The 27,895-nt window shown below is 51.1% G+C and overlaps 1 protein-coding gene across 2 annotated transcripts in view; it reads right to left on the bottom strand.

Annotated features, from left to right (window-relative positions):
- Positions 1 to 460: 460 nt before the first annotated feature.
- CLCN4 (chloride voltage-gated channel 4) overlaps positions 461 to 27,895 on the bottom strand; it is a 63,669-nt gene continuing 36,234 nt past the window's right edge. The window contains exons 7-14 of one of the 2 annotated variants that reach the window (XR_006213435.1): positions 23,598 to 23,804; positions 23,389 to 23,469; positions 21,868 to 22,413; positions 20,018 to 20,204; positions 18,134 to 18,532; positions 10,876 to 11,092; positions 3,669 to 4,497; positions 461 to 3,330 (exon numbers count right to left, since the gene is read on the bottom strand). Coding sequence is in view for 1 of the 2 variants with exons in the window: in XM_042974508.1 (XP_042830442.1) it covers positions 4,407 to 4,497; positions 10,876 to 11,092; positions 18,134 to 18,532; positions 20,018 to 20,204; positions 21,868 to 22,413; positions 23,389 to 23,469; positions 23,598 to 23,804 (1,728 nt within the window). In the remaining variant the exon portion in view is untranslated. Of the gene's footprint in view, positions 4,498 to 10,875; positions 11,093 to 18,133; positions 18,533 to 20,017; positions 20,205 to 21,867; positions 22,414 to 23,388; positions 23,470 to 23,597; positions 23,805 to 27,895 lie in introns of both variants that reach the window. The other variant, XM_042974508.1, reaches the window with a different exon arrangement.

The following is a 27,895-nucleotide window of genomic DNA, read 5'->3' as shown; positions in this document are numbered from 1 at the left end:
GCCCCTCTGCTGAGGACAATGCTCCCTAAGTGGTCCCCAGGCTGGCTCCCTCCCCTAATTAGAAGGGACTCCCCTCACTGCCTCTTTGAGGTCGTCAAAGGGATGTGGGCATTCTCTGTGTTTTTCCCTTCAAATTTTTGCGAAGCGGAAAACTAAAAGAAAACTGTTGGGGAAGGACATAACTCAAACCCTTGTGATTCCCAAAGTGATAGATAAAAAGCTTGAAAAGAATTACTAGACCGCTGCCCAACCTGTCCTCCCTAGCGTCTGTGCACAGGGCAGAAACACAGATGGCCTGGGGACAGCGGTCCTACCCCATCCTTGGAAATACACAGCGCCAAGTCTGAACTGTTACCTAGCTGTCACCCACCAGGCTAAGAGCAAGGGATTTTAGAGCTGACCAAACTGTTCCATCTGGGCACAAACACGCTGCAAAATCAGTATCTCTCCCATCTACAACTTGCTGCTTGAAGACTGTGCTCATTTTATTTTTAAAAGGAAAGTTCAAACACTTAATTTTTAGTAAGGTGCCAACGTTTACACAGAGGGTTACAATTAAAAAAAAAAAAACCACCACATTGCTCTGTGGTCGTTCCAACACCAAATGCGAACAGATCTCATAAAAGTCGCACGTAGGCTCATTCCCGGCACACCTAGGACGGCAAATAAATAGTTATTACTGCGTCAGCGAAAATGGAGTCTGGTTAATGTCCCCAAGTCACATATACATGCTCCCCCGTCGTGTAAATCATTTGAGGCTTGTGTTTCTCATCTTTTCCAGCTCGGCGTCTGATAAGGAGTCCTGAGCAGATCTGCACTTGTCGATAATCCAAAGTAACCAGTTCTCCCCTCAGTGAAACGAATTCCCCAGTTTCTGTGGCTTACCGGGGCCAAATCGAGATCTTACTGAGAGGTCTTCTCCTTTGTAAGGTCTTTGGGGAGTACCAAACAGAGAAAGTTGAGCTGGCCTGGTTCTGGGTAACAGCGAACACCGAGTATTGATTTGCTTCTAACACATTTACCTTTCCATAAATGCCACCCACGCACCTGCATTCCCGGGGGGGGGGGGGGTGTGCACCGAAACACGCAAGAAATTCATGTGTCCCTCTCGGGATGTTCTTTATGATGTCTGTCCTTCTACAACACGTTTCCTTACTAGTAGAGAGGGGGAGCAAGAAATAGGTTGAAGTGCTCCGTTAGAGAACTCCGTTTCTGTCCCGCATTTATGTTTCTTTACATAAAACACTGCTTCAGAAAGGATCCAGAAAGTTCTACAGAAGTCTAAAGGGTTTGGTTCTGGAAAAAGAAACAAACACACCGTTCTGAGAAATGTTTATTTTACTTCCACATCCCAGCTGTACTCTTCCCGCTCATCAGATCGCCAGATAGACAAGGTTCTACATTTGGCTACAGCAAATCCCTTCAGAATCCCGACCCGCGTACTTTTACAAGAAAGACTGACAAACAGCTCGGAAGCCTGCTCCCCCTGGAGTTTGTGTGAGAGCCCGGGGCCAGCAGGCGAGTGGACCGCACGGGGGACTTCGGGCTCCACGGGAGGAAGGCAACCAGCTCTGGCAGCCCCGCTGCAAACTCTCCCACCCTTGACCTTCACCTGCCTGTCTGACCATGGCCTTCTGTTGCCAAGAGCCTGAACCCCACAACAAATTAGAGGTTCAACTCATGAAGGAAAACAAGGCTATTTGCGTCAAAGTAACACTCCCGACTGTCTGCCGTGAATTTGCAGACCTCTTCTACACTAAGGCCTGGGAGGAGGACAGAGCACAACCCCCCCCCCCCCCCCCCGCCCCGGCTTGGTGACCTTGGCCTGGAGTAAACTATCCCTTCATTCCTCTATGGCCTCATCTGGAGGAGGAAGTTCTGTGGTTTCACTGCCCTTTGGCTATCCGTTCACGGTTTCGTGTTCCCTTTTGAAGCTCCTTGTTTTAGCTGAAGGGGCTTTCTGGATTATACAAACCCAGGCTGTGACAAACACTCTTTCGGGAGGCCACGCAGGAGTGAGCGGGAACTACATGAAGCAATCTTTAAGACCTCGTAGGATTTCAAGTCCAGGAGAACCCAGCTTCACTTGCACACGCTCCATGGAAACCCCAGTAACAACACTACTATTGGGATCTGTGACTCGACACTTAACGTGCCGTGAACGGGACACCAAGATCAAATTCTCTAGTACCGACCAGTGTTTCCACACTGAAGTGGCTATTTGATATCATTCTGGAGGGGGCCAACCGATCACAGAAACAAATTTTCCAGTGTTTGTCAGCACGATCTGACTTCACTTTTTTGAACCCAGAGGACACAGCAGTACGTTTTCTTGTATCAACCAGAAGTTTCACAGAAACCCGCTAGTCGCTAGGTTTTTATACAAGACGAGCATTTTTACGAGGGTTGAGAAACGATGGCTTCCGATTGGGAGTTCTAGGTCAGATCTGAGAGAAGGGGTGGGGAACCGCTCGGTGAGTGGGAGAATGTCTGGAGGGTGTGGCAAGAAAGAGAGTAAGGAGGACAGGGAGGACACCAACAGAGACATGATGATGGCATCCAATCCAGGGACAGTCTTCCCTCCCAAGGACCAGTCCCTCTTCCTTGTTAGAAGAATCCAAAGTTCATTCAGAGAGTACCAGGCCTCACTAAAACTTCCCCTTCCCACGCTCACGTGCAGCCAGGGGGTATCATGGGACCAAAGTCCGGCCAATGCACATCGGCTGGGCACCCGTGGGCAAGTTCTGCTTCCTGGGCACAGGCATCGCACCTTGCTACGTGTCTCCTCCTCCCGCTTCGTGCCTAGGAAGCCGACGGCCCGGCTGGCAGCCGGGTAACAGAGAGCCCGGCCTGTGACTGAGGCTACAAGCCAGAGGACGAAGGACAGCAGACGACAATAGCAAAGCGTACGGCTGCTGGGTGGTAATGAGGAGACACGCGAGAGTGCCCGACCCCCGGTTTCTCGTTCAGCTCGTCACTGTTCGCGGGATTTCTCTCTGGCCGCCAGACACACACCTGGCACGTCAGTATCCGAGACCGAGATCGCAAAGGGCGCGGGCCACTCGGTGAGAAGGGGGGAGCGGGGACACACGTGACAGGCTCCCGGGGGTGGACGTACTCACACCGGTGCCACAGCGGACCGGAACCGCAGCTCGGTTCCTTCTCACAGAAAGAGCCGAGTCCCGACTAAAGGGACAAATACACCGTTAAGTTCAACACGAAGGTGCCCAGTGCTCCGAGTGGCGGTCTCCAATTTAACTCTGCCCTTCTGTGCTCTGACTGCGAGCATGAAAGCGCGCGCTCAGACATTAGAGCCGGACGTTATGCATCCTACAGAGAAGATAATGGAACAGATTTAGAATCAATTTAGCATTTCTCTCGCAATCCATTTGGAGGAGTTCCCACTGAGACTTCGTATGCCTCACCCTCCCTGCAGCCGTATTTAATAAGAGCTGAGAGGAAAAATAAGTAGTAACACTGGGTGGCCGGCTTTGACTCTCACGTACGCTATCTGGAAATTGAAGCACGCTTACGGCAAGCTGGCAGCATACAGGATATGGCCCGTGGAAAATGCCGGACTGATCAATATTTAAGAATGCACAGGCCACGGCGATCAACAAGTGAGGTACATACAACAGGGACGCGAAACCATGAGCAGGTGCGTATACCCTCAAAATCGCGGCGGGTCCCTTCGTGCGGGAGGAAACACGCGTAGCACTAAACGCTCGAACAGTGAGTTCACGGTGTGGTCCCGAGATGCTGGTGTTGCACCGAGAAAGGGTTTCTCACAGTCAGCGGAGCAGAAGCCCCCGGATGTTGGTGCACAGACGGATGAGAGCAGGAGCAAGACAACGGGATGGTGACGAGTGAGCCCACTGGCATTCGTGCAGCTTTCACTCGGTTCACATTTAATTTCTTTTTCTTTTCCGACAAAGTAAGTGCAAACATCTTTAATCCAATTCAGTAAAATAGCAGCAACACTTCGGGAACCAATAAATAAAGATGCTGACAGGCCAATACCCCTTGGCCTCTTAGACTCAAAGCTTCCCAAACAGCCTTAAACAGAAGGGGCAAGCGTTTCTTGACTCAGCATTTGTGTTCTGTGTCCTTGTACAAACCACATCGTTTACACCCACCCACATGCTCCCACGGCAGTTAATAAACTCATTAAGAAACACAGCTGGAAACTCATAAGGGGTTAAAGCTATAAAATGCCTACTCGTGGATGTCTTTAAAAAACACGCACACACACACACACCAGGTTTTATCCTCCTTTCGTTCAAACAAAGCTTTTGTTTCCACTGCCCCTAGCGTATAATCGTTCATTAGGATAATAACATATCATTTGTTTATTTCTTTTAAAATGACACAGTTGTGTTTCTCTCAAAATAAATGCCACCGTGTTTCTAATTAAACATGATGGATTCAGGGTCCTGGTTTGCCATCTGGGCCATATGTCTCAAAACATCCTTTTTCGTGATGATGCCAAGAAGTCTCCTGGAGAAGAAACAAAATACAGAAAAGAGGTCAGCCTTACAATATTGACCCACGCATGTCCTAAACCCCAGTGACTTTGCCACTTGGACACACAGAGACACTTCCCAGCTTCCCTTCAGTTGGGTGGGGGACAACTGAGTGGGCTCTGGCCAACGGCACGTAGGTAGAGAGGAGAGATGCCCCAATCGACGCCCATTATCAATGGACTCCAAAACCACTCAGCAAATGGTCACTGGAAAACAAAAAATTCCCGAAAGTATCCATCCACAGATGACGTACACAGAGAAAAATGTCTCTTTATAATGGAGGGCTCCAGCCGCCACCACCTCAGGAGATAGAGCTTATCACCAACAAGGTTGGAAAAGTTGACATTATGACGTCATCTACGGTGGCATATCGCCAGAAACTACTTATACCAAATCAAACCATGAGGAAGCAATCAAACAGATTCAGAATGTGAGACTACTGATTTGGATTCTTCAAAAAAAAAAAATCTATGTTATAAATAACAAACAAAAAGAGACAAGAGACTGTTCTAGACTAAAGACTAAAGAGGAAAAACAACCAAATGCAATGTGTGAAGCTTGAAGGAATTCTGGATTGAAATCTGATATGAATTGGATATTGAATGATACACTGAGTTATTGTTCATCTTGTATAATTATGGTTTAGTGGTTATATAAAAGAATTTCCTTAACTCTTAGAAGATGTATGCTTGTGGGGCACCTGGGTGGCTCAGTCGGTTAAGCACCCAACTTCAGCTCAGGTCATGATCTCACCGTTTGTGAGTTCCAGCCCCACGTCAGGATCTGTGCTGACAGCTCAGAGTCTGGAGCCTGCTGCAGATTATGGGTCTCCCTCTTTCTCTCTGCCCCTCCCCCGCTTGTGCTCGCTCTCTCTCTCTCAAAAATAGATAAATAAACTTTAAGAAATGCTTTAAAAAAATGAAGAAGAAGATGTATGCTTGATTCGCCACTGCCAAATCTCGGAAGCACCCAAGATGGCCTCCTCAAGGTGATGGATACATAAACCGTGGTCCATCCAGACAGTGGGGTATTATTCAGCGCTGAATAAAAATGATCTGTCAAGCCATGAAAAGCCATAGAAGAACTTTAAATGCACATCACTAAATGAAAGAAGCCAGTCTGAAAAGGCTACATACTGTGCGATTCCAACTCGATGACGTTCTGGAAAAGTCAAAACTATGGAGACAGGAAAGAGATCAGCAGTTGCCAGGGCTTAGAGGGAAGGAAGGAGGGATGAAGAGGAGCACAGAGGACTTTCAGGGCAGTGAAACTACCCTGTAGGACACTATAAAGATACATGTCATTCTCCATTGATCAGAACGCACAGAATGTACAACAGCAAGGGTGAGCCCTAAACTACAGACCTTAGTTAACATGTCAATATCAGGTCACGGGAGGCAACAAACGTAACAAGTGCAAGACATTAACAAGGGAAATTGAAGGGATGAGAGGATATATGAGAACTGTGTACTTTATGCTCAGTTTTTCTGTAAACCCAAAACTGCTCTAATAAAAAATAGTCTGTTAATTAGGGGCGCCTGGGTGGCTCAGTCGGTTGAGCGTCCAACTTCGGCTCAGGTCATGATTTCGTGGTTCGTGGGTTCGAGCCCCGCGCCGGGCTCTGTGCTGACAGCTCAGAGCCTGGACCCTGCTTCAGATTCTGTGTCCCCCTCTCTTTCTCTCTGTGCCCCTCCCCGGCTCACAGTCTGTCTCTCTCTGTCTCCAAACTAAATAAACATTAAAAATTTTTTTTAATAAAAAAACAAAAATAGTTTTCTGGGGGCATCTAACTCAGTCAGTTAAGCACACTACTCTCGATTTCAGCTCAGGTCATGATGTCACCGTTCGTGAGTTCAAGCACTGCGTCGGGCTCTGTGCTGACAGCTCGGAGCCTAGAGCCTGCTTCACATTCCGTGTCTCCCTCTCTCTCTGTCCCTCCCCCGCTCACGCTCTGTCTCACTCTGTCTCTCAAAAATAAATAAATGTAACCAAAAAAATAGTCCATTAATTAAAGAAAACACCCTTGTGGGAGAAACGTGGTTGCCTGAAGGGAGAGGGGTGCTGGTGAAGAAGGATAAAGCCGGGAATTGTTTTCTGTCCCAGCTGTTTAGAGTCGCTTGGCTTCAACTGAGTTCAGAGATGACCTGAAATACATTTCTAAAATTTATCAGAACGCAGTAAAGCAAGATGCTGTTCTACTAAAGCCGCCCGGAGGACTTAGCTCGGGCCGCCGTAACAGCACCCCACAGATGAGGTGGCTCAACAACAGAAATGACTGTTCTCACGGTTCCCAAGACTAGAAGGCCCGGGTCAAGGTGGTGGCAGGTTTGGGGTCTCCGGAGGCCTCTCTCCTTGGCTTGCAGACAGCCACCTTCCTGCCGTGTCCTCACAGCCCTGCTGCCTCTTCCTCTTCTTCTAAGGACGCCAGTCTTATCAGATTAGGGCCCCGGCCTCGCGCCCTCACTCACCCTGACCTCTTAAGGACTCCATCTCCAAACACGGTCATGCTGCAGGTTAGGGCTTCAACATAGGAATCTGGGGGGATACAATTCAGTCCCCAGCCGTTCTTCCACTGCATTTAAAATCAAAAAGGGACAGGAAACAGGCGAGCAGCTTATGCCTACAATCGCCACTAGCAGAGGTGTGGTGGGAAGACAAACGGGAGGGGTGTGAGGCAGGGAGGGCTCTGCTGCTGGCGATCGCGAGCAGACCGTCTCTCAACCGACACCGCTCTTTTGTCCTCGGACGTTTTCTTTCTTTTCTTTTCTTAACATTTATTCATTTTTGAGAGACAGAGAGAGAGCACAAGTCGGGGAGGAGCAGACAGAGAGGGAGACACAGAATCCGAAGCCGGCTCCAGGCTCCGAGCTGTCGGCACAGAGCCCGACGCGGGGCTCGACGCCACGAACCGCGAGATCGTGACCTGAGCCGAAGTCGGTCGCTCAACCGACCGAGCCCCCCGGACGCCCCCGTCCTCGGACGTTTTCTACTTGAAAGCCTGGCTCAGGACATTCCCCTCTAGAACACCTGGGTAGTACCACCTGAACTGGAGTGTGTCCACATTCCCTAGTAGATGACAAACTCCCTGGCTTTATTAGTTTTCAGACACCTCTTGAGCTTTCTCCGGGTCTCAACCAGATGCTCAGTGAGATGGTGATTAAGGCAGTGTTGCTTTGAAAAAGTTTGACCTGCTCGTGTTTGCAGAGCGATAGGGATTCTATTCCACGAGCCCCTCCCTTATCCCCGAGGCCTGGTTCTGCTGCCCCACCTTCACCAGGGAGCGGGCCAGGCAGCCTCCCCTTAAAGCTCTGTAACTACAGCACCTCCAAGTCAAGCTGCTCACAACACTCCCGGGGACATGCGACTTCAGGAGCTGCCTCGGCCTCAGGCCTAAATTGCGCCTTGGCCTGCAACAGTAATCGCTGCGAAAGAAGAAAGCTCAGCATCTACAAGAAGGAGGCAACATCAAACCTGGCGGAGATCATTAGTGGCGTGAAATGTCCTATTCGGCTAAAGTCAAGTGTTCAAACTCCCAGCCCCTTTGGGGAGTGGCCAATCTGTGACCGTGAACGTATGAGATGAGGGTAGCCGGGCTCTTCTGAGAAGGCCATCCGTCCCAAGTCCCGGGGGCCCGCCTAGCAGACTCAGGGAAGGCGGACACAACGTCCCCTGCCCGCCTGCCCTTTCGATATCCTCTGGGGGGGAAGACCCCACCCAAATGTAGTCTCCGCCACCGGAAGTTCCCAGACTCGGGCATTCTGGGGACAAAGACTTCGGTGGTTCCTGGTCTGGCTTCGAGACTACCTTGGACCCCCGGGCCCCGAGAAATCCTGCAGACGATGCAGGTCGACAGGGCGAGCTGGGGCTCTCCCCGCGAGCAGGGAAGGCACATGGTGACGGAATACATCAAAAACGCGAGCTGGCTCAAGACATGCCTGTCCTGGCTGAAAGCCCGAGGAGATGAAAGGCCCGCAAACAAGGATCCCTTGCCAGCAGTAACGTATCAGCATCTGTGTTTGTTTAAAATATGTAGAGCGAGAGAGAGTGCGATTTTGTTTTCTCGCAGAACATTCGGAGCCAATTTCGGCACCCAGATCTTCACAGGAAAACCTCATGGGGCTGCGTGAGGTGTGAGCGGGCGTTAAGGGCAGAATTTCCTGCCAGAACTGGAAATTCCACGATAACTGACATTGGATTATTATTTTAAAGGAAAAGAGAAACTGCTATGCACTTGAGACTCGGCGGGTGATCACAGTGGTATTTATGCCGAGCACTAGAAATTCAAGTATGTAGATGGGCTTCAGGGTTTTGCAAAGTGGAGTCCTGACCGGCAGCAGCACCGGGGAGCTTGCTGGAAATATATATTCGCAGGCCCCTCCCAGACCTAAGGGATCAGTCACTGCAGTGGACCCAACACTCCCGGTTTAACCTGGAGCTTGAATCCCCAGGGGGATTCTGCGATCCACCGAGTTCCTTTCAAATACACCAGCGGAAGTGATCTCTAGCCCCAAACGCGTATTTATTCCTTACTGATCGTCCCTCCTGTGTGCAAGACACCCGCCCTGGCTGCAGCCAGAGCTGAGGACGCTCGTCGCGTGGGCTGGGAATTCTCGGGGTCAGTGCGCACATACGGCCCCTCGTACAGCCCGACGCTGCTGTGGCCGGGACAGCAGGAAGGAAACGAGGGAACCAGGAGCACTCACGTGGCTATTCCCAGGCATCCAGTCCCCGGTCACTCAATTCCACGGCTGGTGACATTTTGGGCCAGTGACTCTTTGTTGCAACGGGGGCCGTCCCATGCCTCTACCCACTAAATGCCAGGAGCATCCCCTGTCCAGTTGTGACACCCAAAATCTTAGGGGGGAGCAAAATCGCCCTGGTCTAGAACCGTCGGGTCAAACTGGAGCATGGGCTCTGCAACGTAAACTACGTTAGGGAGTTAAGGCCCTGAGTGCACTTAGGGGCCGGAGTCTCCAGGACCCATGCCCCGGCTCTTCTCAGTCTACAGAGGAATAAGCCGGGCAGCCGACCCTATGCTCCAGGCCACCCTCACTCAGCCAATCTCGTCCCCCACCGAAGCTGCTGAAGCCGTGGGATTCGGGGAGCACCGCGGAGCCCAAAGAATGGCCCTCGAGGCGCCGCACCTCTCCCGCCATCATGAACCTTTGATCTTCGAAATGCCAGTTTCCCGGTCTGCGGTTACACAAAGAGGTACACCGCCGCCGCGGCAGAGACGATGCCACGGGGCCGCCAAATCTCTCAGCTCTACAGTAACCGTTGTTGTGAAAACGCGAGGTTGTTTTGAGCAGACTGCTGTATTAGGGAACAATTTGAGCAATTTGAGCACGATGTGAACTCCACATTTGCATGTGGGTGATTTCATCCGGGAGACGTTCCAGGTGCGTGCAGAAAACTGCACCCAGCTGAAGCCAGGGGCACAGGAATACAGCCCACCCTTGAACAACACGGGTTTGGGCTGCTGAGGTCCACTTATATGCGGATTTGTTTCAAGAAGTACAGTGCGGTTCTATAAACGTTGGGTCTCTTCCCTAGGATTTTCTTACTGACGCTTTCTCTGGCTTACTTACCGTAAGAACACAGTATATAACACATAGAACAGACAAAATACGTGTTAATCGACTGTTTACGTTATCGGTGTGGCTTCGGGTCAACGGCAGGCTCTCGGTAGCTACGGCTCTGGGGATTCAAAAGTTCTACGTGATCTCTGACCGCGCGGGAATTTGGCGCCCCCAGCCCGGTGTCGTGCGAGGTCCGACTGTACAGCGCTCGCAAGCTGCAGCCCTCACGACACCTACGTCTACAAAACGACTTCAAGTCGTCTTCAAGGTAAAGTGCTACCGTTGTTGTAGTATTTGTGTTTTCCTGACCATCTAACGTGCAAAAGCCGTGCTACTTTTTTTGTATCAGGTTCCCATCGTGTGTGCGTGCGCACGCGCCACCGTGGCGTGTTGCACACACAACCCTGTTTTTCTCATCAGGCCGTGCTTCGTAGCTCCCTGCACGGGGGCCTGGGCTGCGAGGAATGCGCTCCTCCCCCTTCTGACCGACCTTCAGCCTCAGGCCAGACGGCCCCCCCGCCCCCCCCCCCCCCCACCAAAGCCTCTCGCACCTTCCCGGGCCCCGCGCCAAGCTCCCAAAGCTCCCGGTAACGGTCACGGTCAGGTCCTGCTCGGCGCGCTCGCTTGCCGCAGCTTCCCGACGCCCTGTCCCAAGTACCCGTCCGCCCCGGGGCAACGTCGAGGCCCTGCACGGCCGTGGCCGTGTCTCATTCCTCTTGTTCTCAGAGTGCGGCCCCAGCACACAGCCCGTCCTCGCCTGTCCGGCCACTCACCCGCTGCGCGTCACCAGGCACTGCCGGAGCCCCAGTTTCCGGAAGATGTCCACCACCGTCTCCATGGGGGTATGGTCCGTGACCGTGAACGGGCTGAGGTTTAGGACGCGCCGCAGCTTCAGCGGGTGCGGGCTGTTGGCCGGCAGCTCGGGCGGCTCCTCCGTGAAGTACATGATGGAGTTGCTCACGATGCCCTCCTGCCTCTGTCTGGCGTTCTCTGCAATGGGCGAGCGGGAACGATAAGCCACACGAGGGCCCGTGCTTAGCAACTCCGTCGGCCCCGCACCCGCACCGACACACGTCTGCCCCCCATCCACATCCTAGACCCCCACAGGGAAGGGGTTCAGAGGGCGAACGCCACATTCCTAAGGAGGGGCTGCAGCCAAACATCTGTAAAATCGGCATCTCTCTGAAGCGAGCGCCCTACGAGGGTCCCCACGCTGTGACCTGATCGTGCACTGCCAAAGTCTCGACACGCGGGCTTGAGCAGGGTGGCTTCTTGGGGAGAACGTGCTGCCTCCTCCCGGCCTCCAGGGCCCTCCACCCTTGCTTTCCTAACAGTCCCTCACCTCATCATGGGCCCAGGTTGGACGTGACAAGAAGCCTTGCTGAGCTGCCCGACGACCCTAATAAGTTGGGGTTTTTTTCTTACAAACTAACTTTTAACTGGCCCAAGTGGCATTACGAGTCCTGAGAGGAACAAAAACCATAGGACCGTCCTAGGCTCCCAGCCCAGAAATGCAGCTCAATCCCAAATATGACCCTTGGGACCAAAGAAATAACCCCAGAAAAGCCACCTTCCCCCCACCTCTCGGATCTCCTCTCTTAAAAACGGACCGTGTTGGGGATTCCTCAAAGAAAGATGGTAAAACTGTGATGGTAACAATTAGCCTCTTTCTATCTGTAGGCAAGGCCACGCGAAAGCCAGCTGAAGAGAAGCAGGGTAACAGGAACTCGTTAGAAACACAGCTTTCTGCAGCACTAGAAGCCCAGGCTATTTTAAGTCACACATGAAATAAATCCATCGGTCTCAAGATATTTCTCCAAGGCGATTTTCCTTCTGTTGGAATTTTAATCTTTCTTTTGGTTCATGGGAAAAGGTTAGGAAAAATGTAGTGTGAGGCCTGCCTTAAAATGGATCCTGGTTTCGATAATACATTTCTTGCCTTCTCAAAGACTACTATTCACCTATATTGTCCTTTGAAAAATAAAATTCTAACTGCCTGCTCTCAGGCCATTTATTGCAATAGTACTCTAATGGAAAACTGGCAGCATTCGGGGTCAGGCTGAGTTTGAAAAGGGGTCTCTGTTCAAAAGAGGAACAGAGGGCCCCCTGGGCAAATGCCGGCACATGATGTCACATCACGCACACTGCACCTTTCTCTCCTCCATCAAGATGGTTCCGGCCGGAGGCACTGAGGTGAGGATACAACGGTCAGCACGGACTCGGGCTCACTTTCACAGACCGACCAAGTCTCTGAAAGGCCCACATGACAAGAACGCCACCTACTCCAACAGTCAGGTTGACTGGGTCGAGGATGGATCCTTCTCAGCACTGGATCAAGCCACAAACCTCAGTCGAGAACTGAACACGTGATTCGCTGAACCCCTTGTAAGACCCAATATGACTTCGTGAGCTGTCCAGTCCACTTGTTGAAATGAATACCCACCCTGTAGATTTCCTCTGAATCTCCCGATCGGGTTAGAAGCCCTGATTCTAATAGCAGCTAGTTCAGTGATTTCTGGCTCACCAGTACATTCCCAGTGCCTGGACGATGCCTGGTATCCAGCAGGCACGAAACAGATATCCGCCAAACGCACGCATCACTAAGCGAATGAATGAGTGAGTAGGTCTCCTGAGTGTCTGGCGGACGCGGGTCCCATGTAGAACCATGTAGAATCCAGCCCATCCCATGTAGAACCGCCATGTAGAACCCAGCCCATCCCACGTAGGAGGTGCTGCGAAGGAAAGCCCACGAACGAGAATCAAAGGCGTCGGCCAGCGTCCGAGCCGGAGACGTGAGCTATGCTCCCTGTCACTCTAAGAGTGGCGACTGCCGCTCTCTCCGGAAGGGTCTGTCAGGCCACTCTGGAATTCTGTTATCGGGACTTATCTCAATGTTCAGACTTTGGGGGCGGGGGTGCTCTGGCCAGTAACAGAAGAAACCAGCAAGAAAGCTTTTTGCATCGTTCTGCTGGGGGGAGCCATCTACTCCCAGCTCAGAAAAGAAATCTTCACCGGTCACCAAGATGCCTACAACAAACTTCACGTTGTGCGCTCACAGGGGGCACAGCCTGGCTACTGCCATCCCCGCCCTGCCGGCTCCCAGAGCTGTTCCAGTACATGGCGCGTGCACGAGAAATAGTCCCCGTGGGAAAGCTTAAACCAACTTCCCGCCCAGGGGATGATCCCGTGCTACCAAGAGTGTAGACTCCCAGACCCCAGGGAGCCATGAAGACTCGTGTCGGAAAAAAAAAAACAAAGCAAAACCAAACAAAAAAAGCCCCAGGTTTACACATGTAAAAGACCTAAAAGACAAGAAGGAAATGCACTAAACATTATTAACCATGGCTTTCCATGGTCTTGAGAAAGTGGGTATCTTTTTTTTCCCCTTTTACTTCTGATTTCCCCAATATTCTATGAGTATGTATTACTTTTAAAAATAAAAATGTAATAGAGGCATCTGGGCGGCTCAGTCAGTTGAGCATCTGACTTAGGCTCGGGTCATGATCTCACGGTTCGGGAGTTCGAGCCCGGCGTCGGGCTCTGTGCTGACAGCTGGGAGCCTGGAGCCTGCTTCCGATTCTGTGTCTCCCTCTCTCTCTGCCCCTCCCCTGCTCGTGCTCTGTCTCTCTCTCAAAAACAAATAAACATTAAAAAAATTTTAATAAAAAAATAAAAATGTAATAAACTCCATTTTTAGTTGTTTTAAAGATCACTTAAACTGTTCTTAATAAAGAAGATTTGTTATGTATTCTACCAGAACTAGTGTCAGTGGCCACCGCTCCTGAAAAATGAGGTACATTTTGTGAGTACTTGCTAAGGCTATTCAACTTGACATTCCACTTTCTAGCAGAAAATACCATGACAATGCCAAGTACAGATAAGAGTGCTGGTAAAGTATCATGTGGAATTTAAGATACCAAACAGATGAACGTAAGGGAAGGGAAGCAAAAATAATATAAAAACAGGGAGGGGGACAAGACATAAGAGACTTTTTTTATTTTTTTAATGTTTATTTTTGAAAGAGAGAGAGACACACAGAGCACAAGTGGGGGAGGGGCAGAGAGAGAGGCAGACACAGAATCCGAAGCGGGCTCCAGGCTCCGAGCTGTCGGCACAGAGCGCGACGTGGGGCTCGAACCCACAAACTGTGAGATCCTGACCTGAGCCTAAGTAGGACGCTTAACTGACTGAGCCACCCCAGCGCCCCCATGAGAGATGTTTAAATATAGAGAACACACTGAGGGTTGCTGGAGGGGTTGTGGGTGGGAGGATGGACTAAATGGATGAGGGGCACTGAGGAGAAAGCTTGTTGGGATCAGCACTGGGTGTTATACGTTGGGGATGAACCACCGGATTCTGCTCCTGAACTCATTACTGCACTATATGCTAACTAACTTGGATGTACATTTTAAAAAAATAAAAAATAAAAAATAGGGTGCTGGTAAATTTCACAAACTATGACAGACCGAGAAATTTCAAGACTGGAAATAATCATATATTCAGTAGGCTATTATCATGGCTCCACAGCAACGGTTCTCAACGGGGAGCAATGCTGCCCCCACCCTTAGGGGACGTTTGGAAATATCTGGAGACATTTTTGGTCCTCGTAACCGGGGGATGGTGTTGCCACCAGCACCCAGTGATGGGAGACCAAGGGGGCTGCTAAACGTCACTCGGTGCCCAGGACAAGCCCTCACACAAAAGAATGATCCGGCTCCAGATGTCAATGGTGTTAAGGTTGAGAAGCTCTACTTTAGAGTAACATGTTTTTAGAGAGATAATACTCGACCATCCCGTTCATCAAAAATGCTCCCATATGACAGATGTAATTAACTCGAAAGGTTAAAATGGAAAACTGAAAGCAACCGGAGTGGTGGCCAGTACAAAGATGGGATTACAAAAAAACTATCTCGAAGAAAAAGCAGAGGATGTTATGATAAGTTACAGTTTGCCGCGGCATGGAGAAGTCCCTCTGTACATGTGTGTTAAGCCCAGCAGAAAGCAGATGATACCGCCGCTCTCCGTGGCCTATTCCAATCATCAACGGCCCTCCCAGGAAGAAACCGCTTTATCCCTAAATAGCCCTTCCAACAGATCTGACACTTGGTTCGGTTCTGGCCGTAGATCCCTTTCTGTAAGTAAGCATCTTCCACATGCTAGAGAATCATCATTAAATCATCCACCAGATGAAAAAAAGGAGCGTTCCCTTAACTCTTGCCTGTGACTCCAACTTTCCATCCCTTTAATCATCTTTGCGGCTTCCCGCTGAGTCCTCTCTGAACCCGTCCTCACCTAATTGCAGAATTCGAGACTAGAAGAGTCTGAGCCCTGCTGAGCACAGAAAGAGCCTCATATTTGCAAATGGCACTGAAAGGCAAAGTCCCATTTACTGGGAATTTGAACGAGGGTCACACACGGCCCCATGTGTCAGTATGTGGTGGGGGAAGTGGGCCACGTGTCCGACGCGGGGCTAACGAATCGCTCTTTTAACAAGGACGACGGCTATGGTTCGGCATTCCAGAGATGTTTGAAAATAACAAAACGTTTTCAGCTTCGTGTGAGCAGCTGCTATGATTTTAACAGGATACGTAAGAAAAATCCTCATTTGCCTCAGTTAGCGTTCTTACACAGGCTGTCTGGGATCTACCTGTCTAGAATCTCTGCTAATTCCCCTGCAAATGAAACCGGCATGAGACAGTCACTAGCGAAATGCTAAAGTCCTACTTCTATCTTCATGAAAGGTCACATAATTCTGCAAATACCGGTCACATATTTCTCCACCCGAGTACAGGGACTCCTCTGTTTCCACAGATCGGGAAAACAGTTTTTCTGATTGCTCAGAGCGAAACACTCCTCGCCTTTCCACAAACCATGTAAACAGCAGCTTCTATACTATTATCGGTCTGATTGAAAGCATACAGGTATTATTTACCCGGCGTGTTGCCTCTTCAGACATTCCAAACATAGCTTCTAAGAGAGCGCTCCGTCGGCAAGCTTAAATGTCTTCTCTAACCGGTTGATGACAATTACCGCTTCCCACTTGATTACGGTAATGGCTTTCAGCGAAATTAGTAAGCTGTCTCTTAGCAGGTGTGCCTGGAGCTACACAATAGGTAATGGAGCCGGTGACATTTATTACTTTAGTTTTTAAATTTCAACCTTTGTTTAAAAGATTTGAGGGACTGAATGGATTTTTAAAGGCTGCTGATTACATTATTTTAAAACAAACCCTACCTTACTTATACAGCTTAAAACAGATCCCGTTATCTATAAGGCAATATTTACGCCCAAAGGCACCTACCTGTTAAGCGACAGGACCTATAATAAAGAGAAGCATCACTGAGCACGTAAGCACAAATTAAAGGACACGGCTTATCGAAACTTATTTTTATAAAGCCTTTGGCGAAGATACCTTAAAGCTATTTTGTTAACGTTTATTTATTTTTGAGAGAGAGAGAAGACACGCGTGCACGTGGAGGAGAGGCAGAGAGAGAATCCGAAGCAGGCTCTGTGCCCTCAGTGCAGACTCCAATGGGGAACTCGAACTCACGACCCCGAACCCTGAGATCGCAACCTGAGCTGAAGTCTGACTTAACCCACAGGGCCACCCAGGCGCTCCTAAAGATATTTTAAAAGCTATTTAACATCACAAAGAGATTTTAGAAACTCAAAAGGAGCCGCAGAGATAGTTAACCAAGGGCAGGGAAAAGCAAAGGGTCATCTGGCGGAGGTGTGTTCCCAGTGGGCGTTCTGCAACCCGACCGCGCCAGTCCCCCTGGCGAACTGAGGTACGCTGGAAGACAGGGTACGTGGTAAAGTCATCAAGTGTCCACAGGGGCCGTGCCTCGGGCCCACCGTGGGCTGCCGGAACCAGGAGCAGATCATGGGAGCAGGCGTGCTGAGCCAGACGGCACTTGTACTGGCCACATGCCACGGGTGGGACCCCACCCCGAGGGGGCCTCCAAGCTCACTGTCCTCCTTCTTAGGTCTCCACGCGCCTCACACCCAGACCTTTCTCTTGGGAATCCTTCTACCTCCCGCCCCCCTTTCCGTGCAGGCACCCCCAGGCTGACGTGCCCGCAGGCTTGCTTCTCGGACCTATGGGTCTCTGGCACCGCCCCCCCCGCCCCCCCGCCCCGCCCCCGGGCGTCATCCACTCACTCCTCTCCCAACTCCACAGCCTGCCCCTCAGCCCAGCAGAGTTCACTTAGCGCACAGGGAGGAAGAGCACCACGGGGAACTGACCCACGAGGCTCTTGAACTAGTGGAATGGGACATAATGCCACCAAGCAAAGTGAAGGGCTTGTGTGGTGCCCGGCGGGGGGGCGGGGGGGCGGGGGGGGGCGTCTGAGACAAAGAACTCACCAAGGAAGTCGGTAAGCCCGCCTGAAAGCCTGTGTCCCAGACCAGCTTGCCTGGGGCCGGGCCGGGCTCTCACACCTCAGTCCTCGCCCGGCTCTACCTGACAACTCCCTAAAAGAGGCGGCAGCCGCAGCCGGCCACCTAGCAGCAGTGGGCCCCTCGGCTGCGTGCAAACGTGGCGCTCATTTTCCAGCCAAGCACGTCTCTCCCTAGGCGTCGTCCCTGCCAGTGGGACCTGAGGACCAGCAGCGTCAGCATTAACCAGGAGCTTGGGAGAAAAGGGGGGGGGGGGGCCTGGGTGGCTCAGTCGCTCGGGCATCCGCCCCTCGATTTCGGCTCAGGTCACACCCACGTCGGGCTCTGTGCTGAGCGTGGGGCCTGCCTGGGATCGTCGCTCTCTCTCTCTCCCTCTGCCCCTCTCCCCCGATCGCACGCTCTCTCTCTCTCAAATTAAAAAAATATATACGCAGGGTCTTGGGCCCCACCCCAAATCTACTGAATCGGAATCTGCATTTCCACCAGATGCCCAGGGGATGTGAATGCGAAATGCGCAGAGCCCCTGGCTTCGAGCCCTCCGGCCTCTGCACTCTACCTCCTTTGAGAATTCAGGGGCTACAGAGACCACCGTTCCCCTCTGAGTACATCACGAGCTCCCCTCTCTTTACTCACTTATTGCAAGAATCAGCTCCCTCCTCTGGGCAAATCCGATGAGGCGCTCGGAGTCCCTGGAGACCACCACCGGGAAGCCGTTGTAGTCGGTCTCCTTGATGAGCGTCTCCACGTCCTCCACGGTCATGCTGTCCTGGGTGAGCACGGACAGAGGCGGCTCTCCGCGCCGTGGCCGCATGACGTCAGTGGCCAGCGTGCGATGGGTGAACTCATCCTTCACGTCCAGAAACGGGTACCCGTTTAAGTGGATATGAGCCTCGTAGATGCCTTCTTTCCCAAAGGCATCGGCCACCCACTTGCTGGTCACGGCTGCCGCCATCAAGGGCACAATGTACTCTAGGCCACCCGTTAATTCAAACATGATGACCACCAACGACACCGTCATCCTGGTAACCCCGCCTGCAACCGAAGAGAGGAGTACAGTTCTGCAAGCCCATCTCCGGGCCCTCACGAGGGCATGAACTATGGAAATGGACAAGCTGGCTATAAATGCTCCTGACACCTGTTCTGAAGAGACGGTCGTCCAGGTTGCCCATGGCGGGCCTCTGCAACGGAGGCCAGGCTGTCAAATGCGGCCTTACCTCAGGGAGCCGTAAGTCACTTCTGACGGGGGGGGGGGGGGGGGCAGGGAGGGCTTTTCTTCGGTGAGGGACAACAGGGTTGTCTGTCTACCCAAGACCACGTGCCTGGCTCTTTGGGAAGGGGATCTTATGTGGGCTATGCAGGTTTCTGACACAGCCAATGTGGCTCTCTTCCACAACCCCACGAGCTAGAAAATTGTAGAGATTCGCAGGAGCTGCAGACAGGAGAGGGACCCAACTCTGTGTCCCTCGGTATTTAAAAGGAGACTCCATACCAACTCCTACTAATCACCCAATGAGCTTACACTGGGCTTTCTCGAGCTCAGCACTAGGAACACTTGGGGCTGGATCTTTCTTTGATGTGGGGGCTGCACTGTGTACCCTGGAATGTTTAGCAGCACCCCTGGCCACCGCCCACTAGATGCTAGTAGCACCGCCCCCGTAGGTGTGACAACCGGAAAGGACTCCGTTGCCCAGGGCTCTTGAGAGACACAGGTGGCCCCAGGCGAAAACCACTCTTCTAGATGGTACAGCTGCAAGATGGAGACTCCATCACCCTGGGCCCTGCATGATGGAGTGGAGAAAAGCCCTCTAATAAGTCACATCACACACACACTCACACACACACACACACTCACACACACACACACACACAGAGTTGATTCTCACTGTTCGTGGTGGCTATGATCTATAAAGTTGCCACGAACACTGTATGAGCAAACACTCAATCACTGCCCTATGGGAAACGTAAGGTTAGGTTTCTGCGAGTTTCTGGTCACAACATTTTTGTGAACCAATCAACACCGAACCTTATTTTATGTGCATTTCTGTTTAAAGACACCTTATCTAGGACGTGTAGATGACTCGTTAACATTGAACTCACAGCCAAGAGCACCGTAACTCGTGCCCGAAGGGAGTTCTCCACACCCCTATTTTCTCTGCAAGCCACGTCCCAGCCTTCCTGTGCTTCGGGTCACCAGACAGCACTGTGGCTGGAGGCCATTTAAAACAGCAAAATCATTAACCGAAAGCATAAAAACGCCAAAACATGGCACTAAATAGACCGCGGAAAGGAAAGGATACTCGTGCACAGTATACAAGAGTCGACTGCACATCCCGAGTGAGATACACGCCTTGGTGCGCTAAGCCACGGAGATTTAGGGCTTTCCTTGTGACGGCAACGCGAGCTTGCCTATCCTGAGAATGCCAGCACCCGAGTCCCCGCCTTCCTTCTCGCCGGTGCCCGGAGCCACAGCAGCCCGTGCGCTCCGTGCGGCCCGCACCATCCCCCCGGGGGCTGTACCTAGGCAGGCGGCGGCTCCCACCATCGCGTAAAGTCCGGGGGTGACGCAGTCCGCTCCGGGCCTGCACCAGTTCCTGAAGACGATCCAGTCGTGGTGATGGTAAGCCAGCTGCTCCACGCCGATTCCCACCATCCTGCCCGCCATGGCGCCCACAGCCATGCTGGGGATGAAGAGACCCGACGGGATCTCCGGGGGAGGGGGGAACACAGGGAAAAGAAGCATGAGTGGAGGAGTCCGCGTGTCCACACCCCGCTCCCAGTGAGCGCTCCCCCCCTCAACAAGCTTGCATTTTGCCTCAGTCTTCAGAGGAGGTGCAACGCTTCCCAACAGGGGTCAGCTGGCAAAAGGCGGGACGAGTGATTTCACCCGCTGAGTCAGGCCCAGCTACTGCGACTTGGACAGGACGCACTTTTACACTTGCGTCTCCTCTCCCCGGGAAGCGGGCCTGGTTCCCCCGCTGCGCATTAAAGAATGACAAGCCCCGCTGCAAATGACATTCAAAGTGAGCATCGGCCACTTGAGATACTCCCCGCTTTCTCTCTCTCCTTGCGCGCCATTCAGATTAGCTTTTGAAATGAAATGTCAAGCCCCAGCGTGAGAATGGAAAAGAAGGGCGCGCGGCCATTCACAGGTCACACAAAGCAGCTCGGAGCAGCTGCCCTGCGCCTTGCGAAGCTTTTCACGGGCCGAGCCAGGTGAAAGGCAGCAAAGAAACAGACTACGCAAACTGGCAGTAAACTGGGAGATGTCGGTGGTAGCGTGCTTCACGTTTTGCCGTGTGGAAATGCGTTTTATCGCGTGATCGGACGCGCGCAACAGAACACGCCTGACTCTCCGTGTTCGCGGAGACGTCACGTGCTTGGCAATCCCGACCGGGAGTCGCCTTGATGCTCCCTCCCACACACCAGGTATGTCTGGATCCTCGAGTACGATTTCTAGAGTTTGGGATGTTCCTGAAGAAACTTCCTTTCTGAGCCGCCCCCGATCCTAGGCATTTAACTCGCCGTAACTGCCAAGGAGACTTCTCCCAGCAGGCACCGGAAGAGGCCGCAAACGTCTTTCTCAGACGCGCAAATAATCCATTTGCTAGGAGACGCGTCAGAGACAGTTGGCCGTTTAATAAAGTCCACCCATCCTTGTTCTTAAGGCAAAAATTCAGGTTCACATTTGACCATTACACACTCAAGTACCCAGTTTCTTAGACTTTGTAAAAAGAAACAAATCCTAAAAGTCCCACACAGAAAGCAACAGTAATGAACACTACAGGGGCTCTGCAGGGTTCGAAACGTTTGGCTTCTGGTCCTGGGTGCTCATGACACAAGCGTGCGTTTTATGAAAATTCCTCGAGCTGTCCACATCTCCGTATGAACGACATACTCTGAGCCTTAGCTCCTTCACTTGTAAAGGGATTAAAATCTCTGTTTCACAGGCTGGTTTATCAAAAGCATTGCTTCTTATGGATTAAAAGAACGTCAAGTGCCCGGCACGAGAGATCGGTCAATAAAGGTCGGTTCCCCTTTCCCTTCCCATCACGATTTTATTTTTTTGGTATTTTTCTGAAGTTTACTTATGTACTTTGAGAGAGAGAGTACGAGAGGGCACGCACAAGTGGGGGAGGGGCAGAGAGAGAGAGAGAGAGAGAGGGAGGATCCCAAGCAGGCTCTGAGCCGTCAGTGTGGAGCTCGAACTCAGGAACGGTGAGATCGTGACCTGAGCCACAGTCCAGAGTTGGACCCTTAACCGACTGAGCCCCCCAGGCGCCCCCATCCTGAGTTCATTTTGGCGAGCAGGGCGCTATCCCCAGAAGGACGGGAGATGCCCCCACACCTTCCTTCCCCCGTTCACTCACCTTCATGCCGAAGGTAAAGATGGTAATGACGATTTTGAAGACCAGTGCCAGGGCCAGCTGCCACATGGCTGTGTAAACCCCCACCCCGGCCGGCCGGTCCGGGATGTCGTCCACGGGCCGCGTCATGTTCGGGTCGTTGATGTAGTCACACAGCTGGGAGGACTCGAGGGCCCCGCAGTCATTGAACAGCTCGGAAATGAGCTCGCTCGTGCTCCGGCGCGTGTACGGGTTCGGGTAGGCGATGATGGCGGTGACGGCGGTCACCACGATGACCTCCAGCACCGGGTACTTCCCCAGCTTGGTGGTCTTGCGCCTCCTGCACCAGGCGATGTTGCCGCGGATGAAGAGCGTTCCCCACAAGCCCCCAAAGACCCCGAGCAGGATGAAGGGGAAGAGCTCGGCCATGTACCAGGGCGTGTGATACTCCACGTAAAAGAGAACAAGGCGGCTGTTCCCAAAGGGATTGATGGATCGCAGCGTGAAGGCCGCCACCAGGGCCGCGAAAAAGGACCTCCACAAGGTCTTCAGGGGAAAGTAGTAACTGACCTGGGACGGACAAGCAGAAAGTTAGAGACCGGCTGAAGAAAGGGCTGCGCAAAGCCCCAGCCTCCGACCCGCAGCCACCCGCTGGCGCTTAGTGTCACGGTCACACCCAGACCGAAGATGGGCAGTACTTGCTTCCTCAAGCTAGGTTCAATTAGGACCGAGATGCACGAACGGAGGTATTTAAAGGACTGTGTGTCTAAAGTGGAATCGATGCTGGTCACGATGTGTTTGAGCTATTTTTTACGAGAAATGGAAATATTTCATTATACTTCTGTTTATGTCACCAAGACCCTCCTAAAGGCACATAAAGCCCCGGATTTGACTCTACAGACAACAGAACAGGTCGACGGTTGGAAAACCCTGCCCCAGCAAACGTACTTGTAGGACACAGGAGTTAAGAATGGTTTTTACATTTTTAAATGCTTGCGGGGGTGGGGGGGGTGGGGAGGGGGGAGAACCATCTTGTGATATTTGAAATATTCAAAAGGAAAAACAATATTTTGTGACACGTGAAAATCATATAAAATCCACACTCCGGCATCCATAAGGCAAGTTTTACTGGAAGGCGGCCATGCCCATTCACATGAGTGCTGTCTGTGGCCGCTTCCCTGCTACAATGACAAAGCTGACAGGTTCCAACCGGGACTGTAAGACCCCCCAAAGCCTAGAATAGTCGCTCTCTGGCCCTTTGCACAGAACATTTGCTGACTCCTGGAATTGATCCATTCAGCTTGCCACAACCAGAAATGCCCCACTAGGTTGGTTATGAGAAAGACTGCCAACTTCAAACAAAAAAAAAAAATTACGCCGGCAATTTCTGAAATTAATACTTGAAAACAGGTATTTAACGGCAAGAACTAGGACTTCTTGATGAGCTGCGGTCAATACCCCTTGGAACACAGCCCTGAGAGCCGACTGCCGTGCCGGCCCTCCGCACCCCTGACCTCTCAGGCCACAGATCCCGCCCCGTCTCACCTCCTCGAGGCTGAAAAGCACACCTCCTATTGGAGCCCCAAAGGCAACGGAAACTCCAGCAGCGGCGGCAGCCGAGAGCACCTGTAAGGCAAAGAGCGCCACGTAGGTCCCGAGACCTGTCGTGCAAACACGCGTGCGCAGGGGACACGGGGCCAGGACCTCCAGAAGAGGCTGTCACCGTGGACGGGGGTCGGGGGGAGCCTGCTCACCTCGCGCCTCTTGCCCTCGTTCTTGCTGTACTTGGAGAAAAGGCTGCTGAAGAAGTTGCCACAGCAACAGGCCACGTGCACCAGCGGCCCTTCTTTCCCGAGGCTCAGGCCCGAGGACACCACTAGGACCAGGGTGACAGTCTTGATCAGCAGGGTCCACTTCCCCAAGTAGCCCCTGATGATGAAGCCGCTCAAAATGGTCTTTATCTGAAACAGAGCACAGAGAACGAGGTGGAATGAGCCGCTTCAATGCCACAGCGAGGAAAGTGACAAGTCCCCCCTGCCCCCCACTAGATTCACGTGATCATACCAAGGACACGCTACTTTCGTTCTGGATTTGGCTAGGATTTCATATTAACAGAATTTGTAATAGTATATAATTTTTTTTTACTAACGATAACTTGAAACCATTCAACGCATAACAAATCTGGAGACTTTCTAAAGTAATGAGAGACCATAATGAGAACTGAAGGAGCGATTATCAGGGTCTCGTTTTCTTTACGGCATTTTGACCCTGTTCACGTTATCCTCCGTTGTGTTGAAGACAGACGTGTAGCTATTGATTTTAACTCTTAATCTTTTATTATTGAGGGACATCCAAGATAAAGAGACAGAAAGCTGGCTAACTGTGTGACAAAGCAAATAGAACAAAATGGCAACTGAACCATAGGTTGGGGTCTGCAAACTGCGGCCCATTGGCTACATCCAGCGCACTGCCTATTTCTGTATGACCCACGAACTCAGAGTGCTTTAACATTTTTAAATGGAATGTGTAAACCAGACTACTAACCTTTTACTGACAACAGTTGCTAGATTTTCCCTCTCGGTTCACAAAGCCTAAAATATGGATTCCCTGCCCTTTTACTGGAAAAGTCTGCTAACCCCTGCAGCAGGCCAGGGGCATGGGGGTTTACTGCCCAATTATTTCAACTTTTCTGAATGTTTGAAAATATTCTTAATACGATGTCAGAAAAAGATGATGCTCAACATTCTAATAACGCGTCTCCAGGGGACGTAATGGTGACTACATTCAGAGTGACTCCTTGCCTTCCATAGAATCCTGCCCCCTCATACTGAAAAGGACTCTGGGACTACAGGTAGAATCATCTTGCTCCTTTTTCAGATCTACCGCATTTTAAAAGGCCAAATAAAAGCCAAATAATGGCTTTCCTGCTAAAGGTGCGGTTTGCCTTACGCTTTTAGAATTCAACTGGGTGCCAATCTCAGTGATTAATTTCATATATTGGAGTCCTCCTTATCCCAGATCCCTATTCTTTGGATCCAGAAGCATCACCAATGGGTAAGTCATCTTTTACCTTCAACTTCTCCTACAACTGGCTGAAATGGAGTGAATGTTTACTGTCTGAGTTGGCAATTCACAAGTCTGCAATAAGTGAGTCAGCCAATGACATCCATGGTCAATTTCTGTTTTTCCCATCGCATAAATACGTAACGGGACAATGTTATCTCTTGTCAGTGTCAGGATATTGGCATATCTTCCAAGTGCCTCCCGGTGGACATTGCTATGCCAAGAAATTAATTTCTCAAATAGCTATTACAGTCCTTCTTGAGCTTGGCGCTCGAAACCAGTGAGGACCGGCTCTCCCCCTGGAGATTTGATGCAGTTGGTCAAGTTTGATGCAGTTTGATGCGGTGTATTCTGGGCCTGGGGATTTTTACAGCCTCCCCGGGTGATTCAAAAATGCAGCCCATTTCTCCGTATTCAAGGGATGGTCCCCATTCTCTGGCACCACGTCACCTTTGGCGATGGGGGGGGGGTGCGAAGTGAGCTAATCCTCAAAATTTTAAAAGTGGACGAATGGAACACTTAATTCACGCAGACAGACCAAGCGAGCGAGCGTGCAAGCACGCACCCGAAAAAGTACAAGTGGGGTGTTCTGGCGATACCATCAGACAGCGTTTCTTGAACTAGCCTTTCACTAATGGCAGACAGACTAGCGGTGGTTAAGGTGGTCTTTAACTAGTGGTGGTCGGCCTGTGTGAGCCCACGCCCAGGGGATCTCAGATCCCTTTATTTAAGGGATGTTTTATTATGCCTGCCGCAGTCCTGCCCTTTTGTGTTGCCTCGAATAAAATTATCTATAATTTTTTGTCAGTTAGTTAATGTCGATTTGGACCCTAGGGTACAGTTTAAGAGTGTAACACCATTTAGAAAATTACAAGCATCTAAATTACCTGAGCCTCCGCCAGCCGTGACATGCGGTGAATTGAACAATGTAATAGGTATTTTGTAATTCTCTAAAATGATTTTATAAAATTGTCACGATCAAATTAGGAACTAAAGAAAGCAAATTCATTCCCAGTAAATGCCAAAAGGTAATCACTTGCTTAATATGAATTAATAGAGACCGAATCCAGTGGGGCTTTAACGAGATGTATTGCAGTGGTTCTGGGACTTGCCGGTGTTGACTGTAAAACCTTTCTGGTAAATGAACGTTGGTGTGCGCGTTCGCGCTTTGCAATGGGCTGAAACATCAATTCAAAGCAACTTTTAAAAGGACATGATTTCTTCCGGAGTCAACGGTGGTCCTACGGACAAAGCAGGCAGAGGAGGGACACCGGAACCCCAAGAACTAGTGTGCACTTTTCAATGTGCCTTATACAAGAGCACGTGTTAGACAAAATAAATGTTCTGTACATTTGCGTTGCAAAAAAGGTTTCCAAAGGAATGTCCATTCTGAGCAGTTAGTCTCTTTGCTAAAATGAGGGCGCGCGGCCTCGTATCTCACTGTGAGTGAAGTCAGTTTATGTAGTCACTTGGGTCTTGACTAGGAGGTTCTTTTCCAGCATGAACCATTTACATTTCCTTTCTCCTCTGCCCCTTTCCTCCAAGAGCTGGAGTAGGTACTGCACCCCGAGGTTAGGAATTTCAAGCTCTAGTGTGAGAACAGTGAAAATTTTGCTACTACTGAGTCATGGTGACCGAAACTTCATTAGACAGCCGCCCTTGGCTTCGTGGTACTTTCAAAGATCATTGTGAGCTCTTTCATAAATTGAGAAACCAATCTGTTACATGTTACATATGACTCAAAAGCATATTAATAAAACAAGCACCCACGTACCCGCATTTCAGATAGAAGAGTGGGTACCCACGAAAGCCCCGTGTTTGTTTCCTCGGTGGAACCTTCCTCCTTCCCGAGCCCAATCGATCGTTTCCTTGCCTTCCTTTATACCATCCGCGTACGTGTGTGTCACTAAACAGGGTGCGGCTCCGTTGTGCCCGTTTGCGGACTTTGCAGAAATAGAATCACACTTCAGATATACTACTGCCCCTTTCTTCACTCGACACTGCCTGTGTGCGTTGCATCCACACCAGTGTGTGCCTTGCACGTTTGCCACGTAGGAAACGTGATGCCCGACTCAGGACTTAACTCCTTTCCGGTTCAGCTGTCACAAATAGATGCCCGCTTTGGACAAGACCAAGTGCAGGCGGCCCCTCCCAGACAGAGCTCACCTCCAAGCCCCCTGTCTGTCTACAAGTTCGCAAGCTGAGCCGTGTGTCCCCGGTTGTTGCCGCCTGAAATTTTCCAATTCCCCGTTGGCCACCTGCTCATTTTGGAAAGGCGACTTGGGTCAAAAAAAAAAACCAAAAAACAAAAAAAAACAAACAGCCTACCATCGGGCAGTGGGATCATAAAACTGAGAGGCCGACACCAGTCTGCTCTTTCTGTCATCTGGGGTGCGTCAGCTCTTAGACACCAAATACAACACAGTCGGTTCGGTCACAGCGCTTGTTTTGAAAACACAAATTTGTTCCAACGTGACTCGTGCATTAGGGAAGAACTTGAGCACAATGCAAACGGCGCGTCTGTTTATGCACAATTTCAGCTGGGAGAAACGCGGCGGGAGCGCACAAAACACACGCGGCACGTGCCTCCAACGTCTACCAGGTCACACGCTCAGTGGCGAGTACAGATTTCTTAACCATTTAACACGTGTAAGCCGGGCTACTGTTCCGACTGGGTTTCTGTCTTTTCTGTATGTGTCGCTGACGGAGTTTCTGCGTGTTGTGCTCCTGGAGCCATCTTCCCCACGAGCGCTGTGGTTGCTCTTGTGCGATTCCGCACGGCCCCGTGAGCCGTAGGGACGCCCGTGTCGCGCTGCAGCACGACTGGATTGCCTTTCAGGTTCCTGCGGTAACGTGTTAATACAAACCGTCAAAAAGTCAACATGACGCATCAGGTCTTTTTCTTCTCTCTCTCTTTCCCGGAACGGGACGATGTCGCGCTTTTCTTTCGGCAGTCTCTCAATTACTCCAGCCCTTTCCGTGATCCGCC

This window comes from Panthera tigris, chromosome X (genome assembly GCF_018350195.1).
Source record: "Panthera tigris isolate Pti1 chromosome X, P.tigris_Pti1_mat1.1, whole genome shotgun sequence".
NCBI classification, from domain to species: domain Eukaryota; kingdom Metazoa; phylum Chordata; class Mammalia; order Carnivora; family Felidae; genus Panthera; species Panthera tigris.
The sequence above is the reverse complement of the archived record's forward strand: the minus strand, read 5'-3'. Positions and strand labels throughout refer to the sequence as shown.